Source organism: Falco rusticolus, chromosome 5, assembly GCF_015220075.1.
Source record: "Falco rusticolus isolate bFalRus1 chromosome 5, bFalRus1.pri, whole genome shotgun sequence".
In the NCBI taxonomy this organism is placed as follows: Eukaryota; Metazoa; Chordata; class Aves; order Falconiformes; family Falconidae; genus Falco; species Falco rusticolus.
The window spans coordinates 68290475-68310914 of NC_051191.1; the positions used below are offsets into that span (position 1 = coordinate 68290475).

The 20440-nt window shown below is 50.1% G+C and overlaps 2 protein-coding genes across 9 annotated transcripts in view; one reads left to right on the forward strand and one right to left on the reverse strand.

Annotated features, from left to right (window-relative positions):
* ADIPOR2 (adiponectin receptor 2) overlaps positions 1-7536 on the forward strand; it is a 45642-nt gene extending 38106 nt beyond the window's left edge. For 4 of the 5 annotated variants that reach the window (XM_037390303.1, XM_037390304.1, XM_037390307.1 and 1 more), the window contains 4 exons: positions 491-677; positions 1721-1908; positions 3114-3307; positions 4767-7536. In XM_037390303.1, coding sequence (XP_037246200.1) covers positions 491-677; positions 1721-1908; positions 3114-3307; positions 4767-4898 — 701 coding nt within the window. In that variant the 3' untranslated portion in view covers positions 4899-7536. Of the gene's footprint in view, positions 1-490; positions 678-1720; positions 1909-3113; positions 3308-4516; positions 4655-4766 lie in introns of all 5 variants that reach the window. The other variant, XR_005104624.1, reaches the window with a different exon arrangement.
* Positions 6998-20440, reverse strand: part of CACNA2D4 (calcium voltage-gated channel auxiliary subunit alpha2delta 4) — a 139895-nt gene continuing 126452 nt past the window's right edge. For all 4 annotated transcript variants that reach the window (XM_037390301.1, XM_037390300.1, XM_037390298.1 and 1 more), the window contains 3 exons: positions 17446-17558; positions 16721-16803; positions 6998-15968 (listed from right to left, as the gene is read on the reverse strand). In XM_037390301.1, the coding sequence (XP_037246198.1) occupies positions 15882-15968; positions 16721-16803; positions 17446-17558 (283 nt within the window). In that variant the 3' untranslated portion in view covers positions 6998-15881. The remainder of the gene's footprint in view (positions 15969-16720; positions 16804-17445; positions 17559-20440) is intronic.

A 20440-nucleotide genomic window follows, 5' to 3' on the forward strand; every position in this document is an offset into this window, starting at 1 on the left:
GTAACCCTCTCCTAATTTTTTCCCATGAGGGTTGAATGGGACTTTCTTAATTATGGCATTCAATACAAATGAATGGACTAAAAAAAAATCCTGAATGTTAATAAATCACTGGTAGGTATTCCCCCCCCAGATGTGTAGGTGTTAATTGAGATCACATTTCTTGCCACAGAAACACACTTAAATTGCAGCTTATATGAGTGGCTTTCAACTTGCAAGGAGCCTTGAAGGGAGGGAAAACTCTTCTCTTTGGACAGGCATCTTGGAAACCAAGTAAAAATGGAGAGTCCGTGCAAGTCTGTATTGTATCGGTCTAAGATGAAATGTGGTTGGGATGCGTAACTGAAGCAGGGCAGTACTTTATTCTGCATGTGCCTGCTGGTTGTCATGCAGCTCCTATGTTTAGTGCTCCTGTACATGACAGTTACACTTTTAGAAAGAAAAGCTTTCGGTGTGCATGAACTTGACGCCTTTCTGTCTTTCTGTTTTTCAGGATGCGTGTTCTTTCTTTGTCTGGGAATCTTCTACATGTTCCGGCCAAACATGTCCTTTGTAGCACCTGTGCAGGAGAAAGTGGTCGTTGGATTGTTCTTCTTGGGAGCCATACTCTGCCTCTCCTTCTCATGGCTCTTCCACACAGTTTATTGCCACTCTGAAGGTGTTTCCCGGCTCTTCTCCAAGTAAGTGCCTAGAGAGGCAGGGTAGGCCAAATACGAAACAGGTGGGAAAACAGGGTTAGGGTTTATGTCTGGAGCTCCAGTGTAGGAGTTGTTTGTTGCATGATGGCACATACTTTGGAGCAGAGTTGAGCAGAGATTCAGTGCAGCTTCTTCTAATTATTGTTTGTTTCAGCATGAGTTTTTGTGGTGCTGTTTTAGTCTTAACTCCTTCGTTTTCTGCTGTTTGGCAGGTGTGTGCATGCATCTTATTGCTGTAAGTAATAGCTTAGTTGCAAAACGTTGAATTTTTAATGCAACTGTCAGTTCTTGTCGTTTCAACAATTCTGAGTAACTCTGAATCTTAAACTTCTGTAAGGCAGCTCCACAATATGTGTCAGATGTCTTGGTCTTTTTGTTTTACTATGTGTTCTTATTTGGCTGCTCCTAAATATCTCTTACTTTCTAAGATTACTCAATCTAGGATTGTGTAATCTGCAAAACCACCTCTGAAGTAACCCAGCAATTAAAATCCCCTAAAAATTAACTCCATCTTTTGTAGGAGCATTTTGTCAATTTGTGGTAAAAAGCAACTGCTGTAGGAATTCCTTTTCTTCACTGGTGTTTAGAAACAGGGTTGAAAAAACGCAACATTATTCCCCAGTGGTCACTTTAAGCTGATGCCTAACTAACTCCTGCTTCTCAGATACTGAAGTGTTTGTATTGGCTGTGCTCTCACAACATTGTGTGTGCCCTTTTTTGTGTTTAGAGGACTCTTTTTTTTGTGCTGCTTTTTTCCTCATCTGGAGCTTAAATCTGAGTTTTCTTCAAAAAGCTTTGGTCTAAAGGCTGCTGTAGGTATTGCTGATGGCTGTCCAAAAATGGCCTTACTAGCTGTCTGTCAAGGTAATCCATTATTGTAGGAGGGGATTGGTGGAAGAGTTGCCTTCAGGAAGAAAGTTGCAGTAGTGAAAATAACTTCATTTTGCAGAGAGAAGTAGACAATTGGTCTACTAAGGACTTCCAATGGTTCACAGTTCTTATCAAACACTTTTGTTTCCTTCTAGGCTGGATTATTCTGGCATTGCACTTCTCATAATGGGCAGCTTTGTACCATGGTTGTACTACTCCTTCTATTGCAACCCTCAGCCTTGCTTCATCTACTTGATTGTGATTTGTGTCCTGGGCATTGCAGCCATAATTGTCTCACAATGGGACATGTTTGCAACCCCTGAATACCGGGGTGTAAGGGCAGGTAAGACCTGAAGTTAACTGTTTTGCTTCTTGACTGCCTTGCCTCCTTCCTACTTGCCACTTAGAAAAAGTCTCAGAAAGACTTAAGAGAGCATAACTTTGTAGAAAGCTAATGTTCTTGGATTGGGAGCTTGATTGATTTTCTTTCAGCATTTGTTATAGCCAGCTGGATGCACAGATAAGGGCTGGTGCAAGTCCTGGAAGTGCATTCCTGAAATGGACAGTAACACATGCAGTAGGAAAGGTAGTGCAAAGTATTCCTAGCTATATCTAGCAACTTTGCTCTCAAAAAATGATGGGCTGCTTGGTGTGTGTATGTGTACTTCTCCTGTTTGTCTTGTCTTTGTAGTACTAGGCTCAGACACTAGCAAATCATTGAATGATTGAATTAATCTGGGTGATTTGCCTAGATAAAATACATATTTAAGACAAAGAGCCTGAACAAAACCAGATTTGATTTCATGTTCTGAGGTAGGAAGAAAGAGAAAGCTTTAGGGGGTAGCTATGGAATGTGCACACAGCTGGGTTGAATAGTAGTATTTCTTGTTACTTAACCTGCACATGCTGTCTACAGTAAATCTAGATTTCCTGGACAAGCTGTAGGTATACTTTCAGAGAGTTCAGCCTTCCAAATTTAAAATATGTGGATGGGACACGATTATTCTGCGCCCACCCCCTGCCCCACCCCCTTTTTTTACAAGATATCTGTACTTGCTGATAAAATCTAGATGAATAAGCTGTGTTCTCATATATGGCAGATAAGATGATCTGCAGATGCTACTTTTCTGTTCCCTAGGACTACTTGTACAGTATAAGATAAATAATCTCTTTGTTGTCTCCCCTTGCCTTGCGTTTGGGAGATGATGGTAGAATGAGCCGTAGTTCGTGTAGTCTCAGTGCCCTCTACCGACCAACATGTGCAACTGACTCTGCGTTAAAGCTGGCAAACGCAACCAGTAAACGAAATATTTCAGCATCTGCTGGAACATATACCTAGGTAGCTTCTGGTATATGAAGGAAGTCTGTGCATTCTTCAACTTCCTTTACAATAAAGCGCTTCTGGGGACCTCCGGCTTCAAGAGTTGTCACCTTTCTGCTGCTTTGGCAAATACTGAGTTTTCTTTCCATAGCTTTTATGTTTTCATTGTCTCCCTTTACCGCCACTGTGTTCAAACCTGACTCTCCCACATTTTCTTTACCTCCCAGGAGTATTTCTAGGTCTGGGTCTTAGTGGGGTTATTCCCACCCTGCACTTTGTCATCTCTGAGGGGCTCCTGAAAGCAGCCACAATGGGGCAGATAGGCTGGCTGGCACTCATGGCATGCCTGTACATCACTGGTGCTGCACTATATGCTGCCCGCATCCCGGAGAGATTCTTCCCTGGCAAGTGTGACATCTGGGTGAGTCTACAGGATGACTGGATGAGGAGACCAACATGAAAGCTGTTCCCCTTGAGGCTGGAGGATGTTGTGTCAATGTTTTCTAATTGCAAGTATCAAACTGCTGCACCAGAAGCATAGGTCTTCAGGGGCCAAACAACTGTGGGGTCTCTGAGCCCTGCTTACCTGGTGCCTGCTGGTCTGAGGTAACTGCTGGTGTGCAAACTCAACCCAGCACATGCACTAGATAGCTTTAGTAGATAGGTAAGCAACTTTTTGAACCTTTTTGTCTGTGTGTGTTGAGAATCCTGCAAATACATCTTAACCATGCACTACTCTGCACAGAAGCAGGGTATTTCTCTCATGTTCACTGTGTTCTCTGGCACCTTCACCATGTCTGGCAGCTCATCTTGTGCAGCCAGTGAAAGTGCTGGATAGAGATGGTAGACTTTGGAGGGATCTGTGGCCCAGAAGAAGGGAAAGTGGGGTGAGCAGGCGAGTGGGTGAAGCTTGGTATGAGGGAAAGGATCATGAAGTCTGTGGAGGAGGGATTGCATAGGGAAGATGTAAAGAAAGGAATAGGGTGAGCAAAAGTAGAGATGAGAGGATGGTGTGCCTTTGGAAGGCCACTGTACTTGCACTAGCATAGTTTAAGGCTGCTAAAAGGGACCAGAAGTGAGAATGAGGCCTGGGTTGTTTGAGTGGTTTTGCATGGCACCAGTTTGCTACGTCTGTTTAAATGGCCAAACAAAGCCTTGTTATGATAATGAGCTAGACTCCAAAAGCGCTGGTGTACCACCAACTCTTCCAAGCTTCCCATGGAGCCTGCAAATACACATCTGTAGAAATTTTTCAAGAGCATTATCCGTATTTTGGTATGGCTGCCCTCAGACGAGGGCATGCTTTGTCATGTAGCTCCCTTCTGGTTTTCATTCTGCTGTACTATAATCAATAGCATCCAGGGCATTCATTCAGAACATCTGGTTGTTTCTAGGTTTTAAAATAATACCATTTTTTTCTGTTCTGTTTCTCTGTGGCAGAGAAATAAAATAATGTTTAAAATCCACTTAGCAAAACTCGTGCTTGTGACCAGAGCAGAGTTTGTATCTTTTATCTGTATGAGAGCCCTTTTTACCAATAAACCACCTGTGTGGTGTGGAGGAACTAATTTTAAGTGTCCTGCTTTAGCCTTTTGCCCAAAGCTCTGAAATTATGCTTGTCCCTTCGCAGAGAGGTGTGACCAGCTGGTTAAGGTGACTGAAAGAAATGGATGTGTGTGGGTGTGTAGAACTTGATTATTTTGCTAATGATGGGAGAGGGATGGACTTCAATACACAACCTGGAGAACTTTGCAGCTTGTGGTTTGAGGTACTGCTACGTGTTACTGTGTACTTCAGCTGAATGTGTGGCTTTTTTGGAAACAGGGTAGTGCTAGAACCCAAAGTACCCCGGCTGAACATAAGTGTTTTCTTTTCTGCAGTTCCACTCCCATCAGCTGTTTCACGTCTTTGTAGTGGCTGGTGCTTTTGTGCACTTCCACGGAGTTTCAAATCTCCAGGAGTTCCGTTTCACAGTTGGAGGAGGCTGCACAGAGGAAGAAGGGATGCAGTAAAACCAGCCTTCAGCCCAAGATCGTAACCAAAACAGTACCGCAAGTGCGGTTGAAGCATACAGGCTAGCAAAATGAATACCTAAGAAGAATCCATGTTTCAGCTGATGGGACACGGAGCTTCATGGGGATTCTGACTAACCAAGACAAATTCTATACCTCAAGCAATGGAATGAATCAATTTGAAGACCAGGAAATTCTGAAACCCTAACTTATTCTTGGGATCTACAGATTGAGCTACAGAGGACCCTTTCCAAATCGGCTTCTGTTCAATGCCATATTTATTTGTAGAACTGGGGAGGGATAGCTTAGCTGTTTCCTTTTTTTTTTTAAAAAAAAAAATCTAGGTTAAATTTATATCCTCTTGGAGGGTTTGGGAGTTGATTTTAGATGCTCTTTTGGGAGAAAAACAAATTGTAAATAAGATTTCTAACTTTCTGTTTAAATAAAATTTATATAAATGTTTTAAACAATGGGATGGGGGGGGGAAAAGGGTTTTTGTAAAGAATGCAACATGCAAGTACCACACACTGTTTCAATTTTGCACAAAATAAATGATTGCAGGAGGACCAGGTAAAATTCCCAGGAGTTAGGCATGTTGGCCCTGCAGGTTTTCCTGGTGGCCAGCATGCCCTGGGCAATGTGGGGTCCTGGCCAGCACTTGGAGTAGGTTCAGTACATGTGTACAAGGGTAGCGAAGGCTGGATTAATTGTGTTGTCATCCAGGTCTCAGTGTTAGCAAGTTTGTTTATTGAGCAGCTTGAAAGATATGTCTGTGCCCTGCCTAAGCATGTGGGACAGCTGCCTTCCAAGTTTGTGCGGCCTGTGTAGTTCTGGATAGTGGATCTTAGTTGGTTGGTTTGGTTCTCATCGTATGAAGTGGAGCACGATGGGATAACTGCACATGAAACGGTAAACAGTCCAACTCCATCAGTGCCTGCCTATATCCAAAGGCCCCCGTTGAGTAGATGGTTGCCATTTGCGGGCCTGCTCTGTTTTGTCTGAACAAGTGATGGTAATACACTTGTCAAAAGATAGTTGAGTGTGTGAGAGGAAACAGAGGTGGGGTTAAGATGGGCTGGTAAGAGAAAGCTGTGCGCTCCAGGACTTGGAGTTAACAGTTACTGCAGACCTCAAGCACATTACCTTCTCATGTGTCAGGCTCCATGTGCCAAGGGAGTCTGCAGGTTTTTCTTTTTAAGAGGAAAAATCCACAATCAGCCCAATGCAGTTCCTTTTATTTTTTCTTTTTTTTTTTCTTCCTTAGGTCTGCTTCCCATCTGTGCTTTAGCAATGGGACTGCTGGTATTTCTTAAACCTAAAACTAAGAGTTCAGTTGGATTGCTGTGGAGCAGATGCACCTCTTATATAAGGGGAGGCATATACCCTTCTCTTTGTAATTGATGTAGCTTGATCTTTGGAGCCCAGTCAGAAGCCAGACTGAAGGAGAATCTTTGGAGTTGTAAGGTAAAACTTGAATGTTTTGTTTGTTATGGCACAGGTATTGCTTGGGGTGTTTAGTTGGAAATTCAGAGCAATTACCTCTCTCACAGGTGAGTTAAACAGCTCATAAAATGCTGTATTTCACAGGGAAGGAAAGTAAAGGGAGGGGTTTTTTTTGTTGTGTACGAGTTTATTTTTAAGACTTCTGCAAGTATGAATTTTCATCAGTCAAGAGAAAGTTGTGAATTGCAGAGACCTTCCCATACCTTGAGTGTCATGAGGAGTGTGTTTTGAGGAGTTACTTTGCCTAACGGAGTCAAGTAGAAGCAGAACGCCTTCCTAAAGTTGACTGGATTTTAAGGCTTCACCCCTTGAATGGAGCCTTTGTAAAGCATCCGAGAGCAAGGTCAGCTTCAGAAAGAGGTGCTGCAGGAGAGTCTGCAAGCTTAGAGGGATGTATTCTCAGTAGGATCACTACACTGGATGCCTGTAGGGCCAGAAGTAGTTCGTCACAGGTCTGTGTGGTACTGAAAGGAAGTAAAGAGCAGTATTAACTTGGATGTAAGAGCTAATAGCACTGGCATCCTGGTCAAAGATGTAGATTTGCTTGGCAGGAAGTATACTGGTGTCTGAGGAAAGCATGATGGTACATATCAGAATCAGAGTTGTCTGTAAGGCACTTCGGGACGCCTCTGTAACAGTACCAGCAGAAGTGGCAGTCTCCATCCTGGATCATCCCACGTTCACTCCTTGAAGGGTGATTGTAACCTGGTCCTACGCAGCACAGAACTATTACAAAAACACAGTATTCCACCTGCTATTCTTAACCCAGTCAGTCTCTCCGTTCAAGAAGTTTGTGTGTTCCAATAAAAACGACCTAGCTGTGCACTTTTCTGTAGCTCTTGCTGAGAACTCTTCCCAGGTTGGCACCTGAATGCCTTACTCTCAGCAGTCAGAGGCTTGCTTGCTCTGTGTGCAGGTTATTGCCATAGAATAGTTAGGACCTACAGCTTCTTTCCTTCCCCATTAAATAGTGGCCTTGTTCAGTATATTTCTTTTTAAAAATTGCTTACTGTTGGAAGCAATGAAGCACATTCTGGGGTTTTGATGGTTGGGGACTCTGGTGATGGTTCCATATAAGATGGGATCTTATTACTTGCTGTATTCTTAACTTCTGCTAATAAAAGAACCAAATGGATTATTGTCTAGTTTGGGTCTTTCCACGCTGTGTGTGAAGCTTGAAAGAGTCGCTGTCACTTTCTTCCTTCCCAACGCTTACAGGCAGCACTTTGTAGGTAAAAGATTTCTGCTGGTGCAGAAACCAAACTGATACCTAAAGGCTTGTTTACCTGTGTTGAACTGATGCTTGCTGTGTGCCTTCTCGAGCAAAAGCCAGTGGGTGGGGGACTTTGCGTGACTAAACATCAGTTCTGCTGTGTGGCATCCTCGTGAATTACAGACATCAAATCAGGTATGTGCCTAGTCTTGATGTAAGATTTCAATACTGTCTTGTGCTTGTAAGCATCGCAGCAGACACAGTTGTCTATGGATTGTGCTGCCTCTTAGTTTCAGTGCTAATCTTGAGGGGAAATTTCTTTTTTCCAAAGTCTAGACTTTTATTCAATGCCCAATGGAGTTGCCAGTTGTAGTATGGGGCTGGATAGTGGTGTGGGAGAAGGAGATCCTGTTAGGTGTGTCTTGTGCCACCGCTTCATGAAGCTGCTTGTCATAAGAACTCCCGTGACATACAGTTTTTTCTGAACTTGCAGAGAACAAAGAGTCTGAGACAACATGTATCCCATCCCATGTCTGCTTGTTTTTTGACCTCTGCCATATTTTAAAACTAACTTGATGAAGTGGGATTGATGTTACTGCCGAGTTTCATCTGTTTTGGAAAGCTTAGCTGGATCTGTGGTGTTAAGTGAGAGCATTAAGCTGCAAGGTGGACTTGGGGATGGCTAGCCTTTGTCTGGTCTCTTTCTCCATCCTCCAAGCCTCCATCCGAACCTAGGCTAGCTGTAGTTTCAAGTTACCTATTTTTGCATGTTTAGAGACACTAATTGTCGGTGGCTCAGTTTTCCAGTTCCTGGTCTTGCAGATTTTAGGGCAGACCATGTGTACTGTCCCCTTCCTTGCTCCGAGGTTTAAAAGGGCTTTCTCTTAGGGCTGCAGGTTGAGTGCCAGGGGCTAACAGGCAGGCAAGGTAAAGGAACAAGCTGGCTAAGGAGTCAAACTGGGTGGAGTGTGGTGAAAGGAGCAGTAACTGTGATTTATGGACAGTATTGGAAAGGTAAAGGTGAAGTGCTGGGAGGTGAGAGTTTGCAAGGAGAAAAATAGGCAAGAGGGATTGAGGGTGGGAGAACAAGAGCTGGGGGGAAGAGGGTGGGTGCTGGAGACCTTGGTGGCTGTGGCTGAATTTTTAGGTGAGTTGAGGTGGGGAAGAACTATTGAATTCCTGGTGTAGAGGAAAATGCCTCCTAGCTTGTACCCATGTAAGGGATTGATTGTAGTCTCCTGGTATGCAGGCTTAAGAGCTGGTAGGGGTGGGAAGGGAGTGGGTTTTGGCTGGGGAGGGAGTGGGGCCTTCTGCTCCTTCATTGCTGTTCCCTGGCTGTCAGCAAACATCTGTGAGCTGCCTGGGCAAGATATGCCTAATCCTCCTCTTGTGTTGGCTCCCACTGAGTCTGGGCATCTACGGCTGTGCTATTTATCAGTTACTTGATTCAAGATACATGTTTTGCAGTGACTTCTAAGAGAGCCAGTTCCAGTAAATGACCTGTGACAGCTTGAGGTCTCAGGATACATATTTTTTTTTATATGCAAAGCAAACTCAAGGGGCGTGGAGAACATCAGCATCAGATTACACACTTATTACACTAAAAGAAACTTGCTGCTTTAAATATAAATTGCATTTATTCTGTTTTCAGAAAGCAGAGTGGTACTTGAAGTTGTTTAGGCAGGCTAAAATTGTACGTCCTACCATTTCTGCTTGTCGTTGTGGCCATGCTTTGTCCTCTCCCGAGAATTACTTGCTCCATTCACTGCAAAGGGTGAACGTACCCTGAGTGTGGATTAAAGTGCTGCAGTGAAGGTGAACATCTAATGCCAGACATTAACTGGAAATAAATGAAGCATATGATTAGGGTGAAGGAGCTGAATTTGGGTTAGTTGAAGCTATTACAGGCTTCCCTGTAAAACTGAGTTCTGTTTTCCCTTTCTTTTCATTGCCTTCTGTGTGGTATCAAGCGATTTGTTTGAACCAAACTCTCCTGTTGGTCAGTGCTTCTGTATTTGTCTGGAGTGCCCAAGCTGAAATACTCCAGGCTGATTTCCAGGAGTGCTGGGCACTGATGTCCTCCAAATGAAGTTCCCTAAAAAGATCCGCTCTGTGGAGAGGATTCCTAGGTCTGTATTGCTCTCTATGAAGAAGGAGCACCAGCTTTGAACTCACAGCAGCATCAAGTGCCTCACACCTGATCAGCTATTTTAACAATAAGCAATGTAGGAAAAGCGCATGAGGGAGTCCCCTGCCCAGCCTCACCTGGGCGGTGCTGCAGTTCAGCTGCTGCAAGAGCACCACAGTGTGACCCGTCCGTTGTTCACCATCTTGCTCACAGTCAGGAAGGTGGGCTGCTTGGGGGAGGGGTGGCAGGATGCGAGCCTAGCCCTCCTCTGTGTGTGCAAGGGCATGGTTTGCCAGCTCAGTATTACTTCTGGCATTTCCAGGAACTTTGCCTTTGCCCTTCTCTCCTCTAGTAAAATTCATGTTTGAACAACGGAGCTATTACTGTTCCTGAGCTGGGAAATGTTTGCACTAGAGATTCACGATCCTGCTTATTAGCAGCTTCATCTCTGTAGTGGTAAAACTGGGCACAGAGGCTCTTCGCAGTTGGCATAAAAACTGAGCTGGTCTAGTTGTAAATGAGATGGGAAAACCATGGGCCTGGCTGGGTTCCCAGAACAACAATGCGTTTCCCTGACAGAGGCAACTGATACCCAAGCCAGCTCCAGCAGCTATCTTTTGTTTTTATCTCTAACCGCACTGAACCTGTGCATACGGTTTGCAGTCTGCCTTAGTGTTGGATCAGTGTGCTACCAACGTTGCAACATGTGTGCATCCCTGTGCAACCTGGGCGCTGCTCCTCAGAATGCCAGCAGGAAGGACAGTGGTGCCTGACATCCCTGTTGAGCTCTGCCAAGGCAGAGACAGGGCTGGGTGCACTGGGCTGCTGCTGGCAGGGGCCTGCCCGGGGACAGGCAGCGTGCCGGGGCTGCCAAAAGTTGAGGTGGCGGCGGCAGCAGCAGCAGCAAGCAAAGCAGGAAGACCTGATGGAATTTCCTGCAGGGCCCACGAGGTATTTACTGAAGAATCATGCCTGGTGGCGTTCAAGCGGTGATACTACGGTTTGCATCACGCACTGATGACGAGCTGCATTGCTGTGGCTGATGTCATGGCAGGTAGCAACAGTAGTGTTTGCTGGCCGAGTGACAGAAGGTGTACAGGCTCCTTTCAAGTGCAGGCAGAGGCGGCCTAAGGGAACCTGCAGCTGGGGCAGGGCAGAGGCCTGGGGAACTGTCTGCGCCAAGGGATGGGGGAGCTCCCGAGTGTCTGGGGGGGATGGGAGCAGCAACAGTCTCCAGCGAGGGTCCAGCTGATGATGGAGTCATTCGGCACATGGGAGTCTGCCCCTTCCGCAGTGTTTTTGAAGAATTGCTTTGTGCAAAAGTGCATGCTGCGTTCGGCTGCCCTCGGCCCCCCTGCAAGCGGAGGCCTGTGAGCGCCCAGCGTTTCTGTGCTAAAGTACCATTGGGCTTTATCAGCAGAAAAAGCATCCTGGGAAATACTCCCAAGGAGCTCGAGTATGAGCGGTATGCATGAAACCAAGCAATGGTACTGGTCCTTCGCTGTGGCAGAGAAGAGCACACACACACCTTCCCCCTTAACCCACTTGGAGCATGTGGCTGTTTGCTGTGACCACTGCCATCCCCAGCCCAGGATGTGCCAGGCTTGTGCTAAATATAAGCCAATTCAGGCCAGCCTGCTGAAAAGCTGCTGCTTTTGTGCCTGCTCCCAGCTGCAAACATCTGCCGTAAATCCAGGGCTGATTTTCCTACTGTTTTGTAGGATGAAGTAATTCCTGTCTGGCCATACTTGAAGGTCTAGTCATCCAGTCATCTGTCTGCTCTGTCCCAAGGCGTGAGTCAAGGGAGGGCACGTGTACATGGTGTTGTGCAAGGTGCGTGTCGCTGCCCACAGCTCAGACTCCCTCTGTGCCCACCGCAGCATTCAGGAGGCACCCAGGGTTACCTCAGCCTGCAGTGGGGTGTTTCTGATGCCTGTAAGGAGGGTAACAGAGAAGTTTCAGGTCTCTTCCCAACTCCCTCTCCACCTGCCTGGGAGGAAATTGGCTGCAGATTTAGGGCTTGTGAAGCTCCTGATTTACGTGGCAGCCCGATGTGGCTGGGTGGGTCTGACAGACACTCATCACTGCAGAGCACCGCTGGGGACTTCCCTCCCGTCGTGTCTTGCCTTAATAGAATAAACCCTGATGCCTGCAGTTTGCACATTTATGGGGGTGGATGGAATCTTGCAGGAGGTACAGCTGTGATTTATAGTGCCGTATCAGGACGGCAGCAGGATGCTGCTCAGTGGGAAGTGAGAGATGGCTCCTCTCACAGCTGTTCTGCTGCTGGTCACATCCTCTGGCTTCATCTCTGTTTGCTTTTGCTGACCTATTTTTGTCTGCTGTGCCCAGCACATGGCTGAAAAAGTTGGGAGCTAGAGCAGTAGCTCTTCCTGGAGATTTTTCTCTTACTGTAGGGCCGTGAGCCACTATCTGCCAGGTAAGAAGAGCATGTGGTGGAATTTGCTTAACCCCATGCTGGAGATCAGAAATGGGTAGATGTGCTTGGGTTCTGCTTTGCTGGCAAGGAACAACCAAGCCATTTGCCTTCCAAGGCTAAAAGCGTACCTAGGTGCAGCTCACCCCACTGTGGATCAACAGCACCATAGGAAGAAAAGGGCTGTGTTCGCCTCGCAACGGCTAAGACAAACCCCTCATGGACAGAAGCAGGAGCTTCTGTAGCAAAACCAGGTGCTGCAGCATGCATGTGCTGGCTCCCCTGGGGAGCGCTGGCATGGGCCTCCTGCGAGCTGCTCCAGGGCAGCTGGGGGGGTGGGCAGGGAAGCTCCCCTCTTCCTCACCCCTTGCAGTGAGCCTGGGAATGGGCCTATAAATCACACTCCGGAGGGGTGCCTGGTACTGTCCAGGTGGTGCTGCTGTAGCTTTCCAGGGACCCTGGGGTCTTCTCCATCCTCCCCTACAGGACCTGGATGAGGAGGGATGCTTAGGACATTCCTATCAAGCATTGGGTACAAGTGTGGGGGCATCGTGGGAGCAGGTGGCCCAGCGAGGGGGCACAAGGAGATGTCTCCCCCCACAGCCCTGCAGCCAGAGGCTGAGGAGCTGTCCCCCAGGATTGGGGTGCCCCCAGCTCAGGTGGTGGGGGCCTGTGGGGTCATGCCTTACCCTTGCCCCCTCACAGAGGCCACTCTCCTCTGGAGACACACCAGAGCATCTCTTGACTATTAGCTGCTGTCTGGTTTCACACCCCAATCCCCAGCTCAAGCCCTGCAGCGGTGGGGTGGGGTGGGGGAGCTGTTTGCTGCAGGGGCATTTGGGGGGCAGCTGGTGAGCGCTGGAGGAGGCGGCACGTGCTGGCGGGTTGGGTTGCGATCTGTAGGACTCAGCCACACAGGCAGAGGTGAGTGCTTGGCACCCGTTGCCAGCCCAGCTGAACCAGCCAGCCGTGCCCACAGCCCAGCTCTCGCTGCCTGACAGGTGCCCGAGGAGCCCCAGCATGGAGGCACCAGCTCTTTTTGCTTTAGCCGGGTGCACCTCGGTGCCAGCTGCATGAAGCCGCTCACGGCAGCGGCTTGACACTTGGTGTGCAATGGTGTGAGTGGCTCTGCGGCCTGGTCCCCAGTGTGCACTCAGGTTTTAAGTCGGGGCAAACCTTCACCCTTAAACCAAAAAATAAGATATAATCCAGTTCTCAGCCCTATCCTATTCCCCCCAGTTACAACCTATGTGCAAATTTGCTGAGTTAATTAAGCCAGGTGTAATTCACATCTTCCCTGTCTCAGTGCAGGTCTCTTTACAGGACTATGTTTATTGCAGATTAATACACCTGAAATCAAATATGGATCGCATGTAGCAGGGCAATGTGTTTTTGCGTATTTTATTTTTTAAGCTGACTGGAGATGGGACTGCTAATCCTTTCTGACAGGGAGGTCACCCTTCAGAGTGGTGCCCCAGGAGGGCAGGCACCAAGGGCAAGCACGCAGAATGGGGGGAGCTGTGCCAGCCAACAGGGGATGCCCTGAGCTGGTGGCTCCTCAGTCTGTGAGCAGCTTTTGATTCCTCAGCCTTGACAGCAGCCCCTTTTCCCTCTGCACTGCCTTCATCTTCCTCGGCTGCTTCTGGCTCTGATAAGGTCACTGCATCTGAAGCCTGGAAACCATCTCCATCTCCGTATGTACTTCAGTACTGCAGTTGTTCCTCTCCTCTTTGCCCAAACACCGCCTCCAGCGAGGCAAAATCAGCCACGGCAGGAGCTGTAATGCCCTGAAAGGTCCCTACCAGGACCTGGTTGTGACCAGTACTGTCCCCTCAGCATCTGGTGACACTAGTGGCAAGAAGCAGCATACTGACCCTAGCACACCAGGGCTGCGTTTGTGGGCTCCTGCTCGTGTGGGGAAGGGGACAGCCCTGGTGCGAGGGTAAAGCCCTTTCCCATACAACTGCCCTTTTCAGCAGCTGCATGTGGGTCTAACGCTGGCAGCGGTGGCTGCAGGAGCGGCTGGCTTGGTGGGCTCAGTAAGGAGCCCTGCAGCTGTGCACAGCCAGCACATGGAGGGCAGCGAGCAAGGAGGGTGTGGGCACTTGTCCTGCAGGAGGTGGCAGCTTGGTATGACGAGTCACACCGCTCTCAGGGGGCCTGGAGCAGTGCACGAGGCTCGCAAAGTGGCCCACTTGCAGAGGAGGCCAGGGCAAGGTTCTGCCCTGCTGGGCTGCTAGCCTGCACCCCCGGTGCAGCCGCGGTGTACCCACAGGTGGCTGCCGATGGGGATGGTGCAGAGCTCAAGGTGAGACCCGGTTGCTGTCTGTAGCTGCTGGCTGTGGCATCCCCATTCCTGGCATGTACCCTGCCGGCGTCGGGACCCCCACCCTGCTTCAGAGGTGACAGAGCTGTGGGGTGCAGCTGGCTGCTTCACGGTGTTTGTGCTGTGTGGCCAGAGGCTCTTCTTCCCATGGCAGCACAGCAACCAGGAGCTCTTCTTGGCACCCCCGTTTTGTGGGGGGAGGGCCAGGCCACTGCAGCTTCGTTTGCAGTCCCTCCACCAGCACCCTGTCCCTGTGTGTTTGGCAGAGAGAGGGTTTTCTGGGATGTAACGTAGTGCTGCGCTTTGTACCAAACATGACATGCTGAAGCTGAAGTATCTATTTAGAATATACCATATATTTGTTTTTAACGAGAGGTATGGAGCAGTTAATACAAAAAAAAAAAAAGGGGGGGGGGGGAAATCAATGCTCCCCACCTGGGGTCCATAAAGCGCTGTGAGAAACAGCCCGTGCCCACCAGCTGGAGATGCCAGGCTCAGGGCTGCTTGCCCTGGGACAGCCAAGGGCAGCTTCAATGAGCACGGCGGTGCTGCTCGGGGGGGGAAAGTGCCCGTTTCGTAACCACTTCTGCAGTGAAATGAGCAGGCAGTTGGAAATGTACCTCCTCTTTTGGTGGGTCATACGTAACTCCTTCCCCGAGGTAAGTTCACATCTAGACAGGAATCTGGATGCCGTGCTAGCGGTGGGTCTCCTCAGCAGAGCTGCTGTAGCTGCAGCTAACTAGTCACGCTGTGCTACCTCCCGTTGTTGTCCAGTTAGGTGTTCAGTTACTGCGGTTCAGGTCAGGTGCCGTGTCCTGCCCCTGGGGTCCTGGGCAAGGACCACCCCCAAGACCAGGAGATGCTGCCTCCCTGCTGGGAACCACTAACGGCCCTGTTCTGGCACGGCTGTGCCTGGGCTGCTCCAGACCTGGGTGCTCAAAATGCTGGCGGCTCCCACCAAGGGACAGGCAGACGGTGTACCCTGCCCCCCACCCCGCTTTCCTGAGGTGCTTTCTGCCTCCGGGGCTCCAAAGTGGCTCCACAGGAGGCAGGCTGACGGTGAAATGCCACCCATGCCAATGACCTTGGCTGTCCTGGCTGTGAGCCGGTGGCTGGGAGGAGCAGCTCGGTAGGCGCGCGCCAGGGTCCCGCATGGGCCTCTTGGCGCGGGCTTTCAAGGATCGGCACCACGCTGGACCCTGTGGTGAAGGATGCAGGATGCACTGTGCCACGTCGGTAACACTCTGTCTCCCCAGGGAGCTGCAGTGGGCACCCCAGGATGGCCTGCGCCCCCACCTCCTCCCCTCCTGCCGCTCGGGCCAGCAGAAGCCCAGTCCTCCCGGTTCTCTGCCGCGTAAGGCGCTTTGCAGGCGGCGTCACCGCAGGAGCAGCACCAGGGGCAGAAGGAGCAGCATCGGTGAGACAGACAGCTCGGCAGTGCCACCGCAGTCCTGGGCATTTTCCTGGGAGATGGGAGAGAAGGCATCAGCTTGCTTACCCCCAGGGCGGCTGCCGGCAGAGGGAAGGGAGCCCACTGCTCGCCTTTGGAAGGGGGAGCAATGCCTGTGGCCAGAAGGAAGGGTCACCAGGTGCAAAGGAAGGGACTGGTTTGATGCCTGCAGGCCACGGTGGTCACCTGCAAGCTAGGAAGCCACTTGTGTCCTTGGCTTTCACCGTGCCCTGCCCCACACCCTGAGCCCCATCCCTCAGCCTCAGAGACCGCAGCAGGATCAGCTCCTGCCAGCAGGTCCCCCTTGCAGCTCCTTCCAGAGGCTGCTGCCCCTGAGCAGGTTGCCATGCCTGCTCCTGGCGCCGCGGGGCAGGGACAGGCAGCTGGGCTGTCCTGCACACTGCGAAGGTGCCCAGACCGAACCCCTGCCAGCCTGGCCGGGCGGGATAGCTGCCCGGCTGCACCAAGCCCGGGTTGCAAGGGCTAGTTACAGGGATCAGGGCTCTTCCAGCGGGTGAACCCCCAAAGAAACCCAGCAACCCTGTGATGTCTGAGCTCAAGTCCTTCCCAGGTGTCACTAGCGTGACCGTCCTCCTGCTAGGAAGCCCCTTAGGGAGTCAGGCGGCTGTGTCTAGGTCCAGCCAGCAGCATGGGCACGTGGTACACGCAGCCGGGGTGCAAGAGGAGGTGTGTGCATGGCCACAGGCATGCCCGTGGTGGACCCAGCCGCGTGCTCTCCCTCCCTCCCGCGCTGCCCCAGGGTACCTCAGGGTGAAATGCGTGGCACGCGTCCGGCCGCCGCCTCAGCTTCTGGGACCGCATCCGTTCACACTTCACTGAAGCGTTATGTGCGAGGCTGTTAAGGACACAGGCAGCAGCAGCAGGGAGGGGAGACGAGCGCTGCACAGACCCGCAGGGATTGCTGCAAGTTGTCTAGGTGTAACTGCAGAGCCTCAGAGACAGAGCAGGGAGGATGAGGGAAGGGCAGGTCACCCTGCATGGGCTGGAGACGTCTCCTAGCACTAAAAGACAGCAAGGAACAACAGGCAGCTCAAAGCGGCGAAAATGCCAGGGCAGGGCTCAGCTTCACAGTGACAAGCTGCACCACATCACTGCCCTTATGAGGAGCAAGGGATGAGGACCCAGCAGGGATGAGTTACGGAAGCACCTGGGAGCAGTGCTGGGGAGCCAGCCCAGCTGCACCCACCCCACCGCTGACCCTTTCCTCTGGCCTGTCCCACCCTCACCCTGTACAGCACATCTGACAGCCAGGCAGTGGAGGCTGGCTTCCTCTTGTGGGGCTGGAAGGCAGAACTGTTACCTCCTCTCCACTGCACTGCAACCCCACCTGCTCCATGTCTCTCCCCGCCTGTCCCACAGTGCCCACCATGCCTGTGGCAATTGCCACAGGAGCACATTTTACACCCTAGCAAACACAGAGATGAAAGGGCCTGTGGAGCTGTGTGTCTCTGCTGTGTGTGGAAGGATATATTTGACCTCTTTTGCATCCAGCAGGACAGGTGGGAAGATGCTGCAGTCGCAGACAGCATCTGTGACGAGGAGCAGCAGGTTACTGTTGGTGATCTGCTGTGCCACAAACATCCTGCAAGAAAAAAAGCAGGTGGGAGAAACCACATCTCTCTTGCTGCAGTGCCAGAGCAGCTGCCCTGGCATCACCCAGTCCACAGCATAGAAATCAACAAAACTTCGGAGATCATTGGAAACGTGATGTCAGCAGAAAGCAGGAGAGACACAGCAAGCAGCCATACGCACGGGGAGGTGGTGTTAGCACACCTCTTCGGCTGCAGGATGCTCCAAAGTGGCTCAGATTTACAACTCCACGCTAGGCACAAAAGCCAAAATCAAACCCAAAATGCAAGAACCCAACCAAAAATACCAACCAACAAACAAAACCCAGCACAAGTCTCTTCCGAATGGGGCAGGATGTCACAGCAGATGACACCTGAGAAGGCCTGGTTTCCATCCAGAGGTGTGCCAACGCCCATTCAACTTACATTTATGCATATGCTTATATAATCCAAGGATGTATGTACTACGTGGCCCTGCAAGGAGCAGAGTTTTGTTAAATTTCATGTTGCTGGAGTGGGACATAGAGGATCCCAGTAGCACTACACGTTACGTTGGTGTGATGGGACTGACCAGCTGGTGCTTGGTCTTGCCTACTGCCACGAAAAACACACAGCTTCACTTTGCAGCCACGATTTTGCCTGCCCCTTCCCTTCCTTGTTGGACAAGCAGACTACGGAAAAGGGCTGGTGACAAGAACCAGCACGTGCCTATGGGGATGTCTCTAGATGCAAGCGTTTACCCAAGGATGTGCACGTGAGGGCTTGCGGCAGCGCTGCTGCCCAGTTGCGCAGGCAGCAGACGGCTTGCATGGGCAGAGCAGGATGAGGGCAGGCACGTGCTTTGGCTGTGTGCAGGGCTTAGGGCATGAGTGTGCGTGCGTGTGTGCATGCACAGGCAGCTCAGACACGTCTCTGTGCTCACGAGGCTGCATGTGCCTGTGACTGTGGGTTTGCACACTGGCACGTGCACGTCTACGGCACCCCTGGGTGCGCACGGAGAGTGGCAGGGGGTGCGTGTCCAAGCGTACGCGTGCTGGTGTCACTGCAAGGTGCCGTACATGTCTGGGCATCTCACCAGCCTACGCCTCCCCCCGAGTCTGATGCCTCGCAGGCATTGCCTGCCCTCTGCCAGCACAGAGGCTGCAGCCACCCAGAGCCAGGCTGACCTGCCTGTGCTGCTGTGCTCCACTGCCTGCTGGCAGCTGTGCTGCTGCTGGGGACGGGGCGGCCGTACAGCCCTGGCAGGGAGCCTGCAGGCTGGCCTGGGGCCACTGGACACGGGGAAGGCCAGGGATGTTGGGCTTGGCATGGCTGCACTGGTGGCGAGGCTGCAACACTGCAGCCAGTATGTGGCTCTGTGCACTCTTGATCCTGCTAAGCGCTTCTCAGCCCAAGGAGAGGGCTTCTGGATTAGAAATACAGGTTTGTGAGGATGTGCCCGCTGCACCGACCAGTCTGGCTGCACTGGAGGACCATCCTGTCTCCTTGGTTTTTCACCACCTAGGCTGGCTGCCTTCTAGCCTCGGGATTTCTGTATTCACATTTTAGAGGTGTTGAATGTCACATGCTGCAGCTCAACCATTTCATTAGTATTCCTGGCCGACGACTGTTTTGGAAGCTCTGACAAGCTGATTTTAACCCATGCACAAATTCAGTAACCAGGATAAAAGTGCTCCGTGCACCGACCTGCAAGCCAACTTTTTGGCCAGGATGGAGCATGCAGCCTACCCTGGCTCCTCTGGGAACCACCTGGACTTGTGAAACATGACCAGGAGAGCCTGTACACCTGGGCCTGCCACTGGCTAACGCGCCACAGAGCATGTGTCTGTCCCAAACACCTGCATGAAAGATGCACAAAAGATACGCCTGGAATCCAGAGGCTGCAGCTACACCTGCAACTAGGAAGCAGCTGAGCAGGATGGTGCAGCTGCTGCTGCCTCCAGCAAGGAGGGGTCAGCTCCAGGCTGCGTTGGTGGCAGCAATCTGTGCAGCAACAGCTCAACACACCAGCAGGGCAGTTTGGGGGACTCTGGATTGGCCCAGAGCTTGTTGCACCTACACAACACCCTGTTGTCCCTAAATCTGCAATCTCTTCTGAAACAACATTTGGCAAGGCCTGGTTTTCCTCAAGTCATGTGGACTAGCGCAGGCTGTTTTCCTAACCTTTAAGTCTTTCCTGCAGTTGATCCAAGACTGAAGTCAGACTAGGTAGGATTGGTTTTGGTGGTGTTTTGTTTTTTTTTTTAAGAGGGATTCCAGTCAGATCTGTTTGGACGCCTCATGTTAGGAAAAGCTGGACCAGTGGAAATTCATCCTTCTGTCAGCTTTCCGCACGTGATTGCTGATGGTGCTACGCAACTGCTAAAAACTGCCTGTTTTCACAACGACTTTTCTGTTATTTTGGACTGTTCATTCTCTTAAAATGAAAATGGAAAATAAAAAAGTGGACCTGTGTTTTCATTTTTTTTTCAGTTTATCACTTCTTTTTTCCCCCTTCCCTACTTTTTTTTTTTTCTGTAGAAAAACAGAAAAGAGGGAAAATAAAAAAAAGGAAAAGGAAATCCAAAAGCATTGCGAAAAAAAAAATTCTAAGCAGAAAACTTTTGCCAGAAATGTGAAAAAACAGAAAAAGCTTCTTTCTGAAATCTGTGGAATGGAAAGATCTATCTCTATCTCTATCTCTATCTCTATCTCATCTCTATCTCTATCTCTATCTCTATCTCTATCTCTCTCTATCCCTATCTCTATCTCATCTTTATCTATATCTATAAATAAATACATTAAAAAAATGCTCTTTCCCTTGTTCTACAGTCACCTCTGCTTATTAACAGATGGTTTTAATTTTTTTTTCTCTTTTATTGAGAAGTGATAGCTTGGTCACTTCACCTCCTCACTG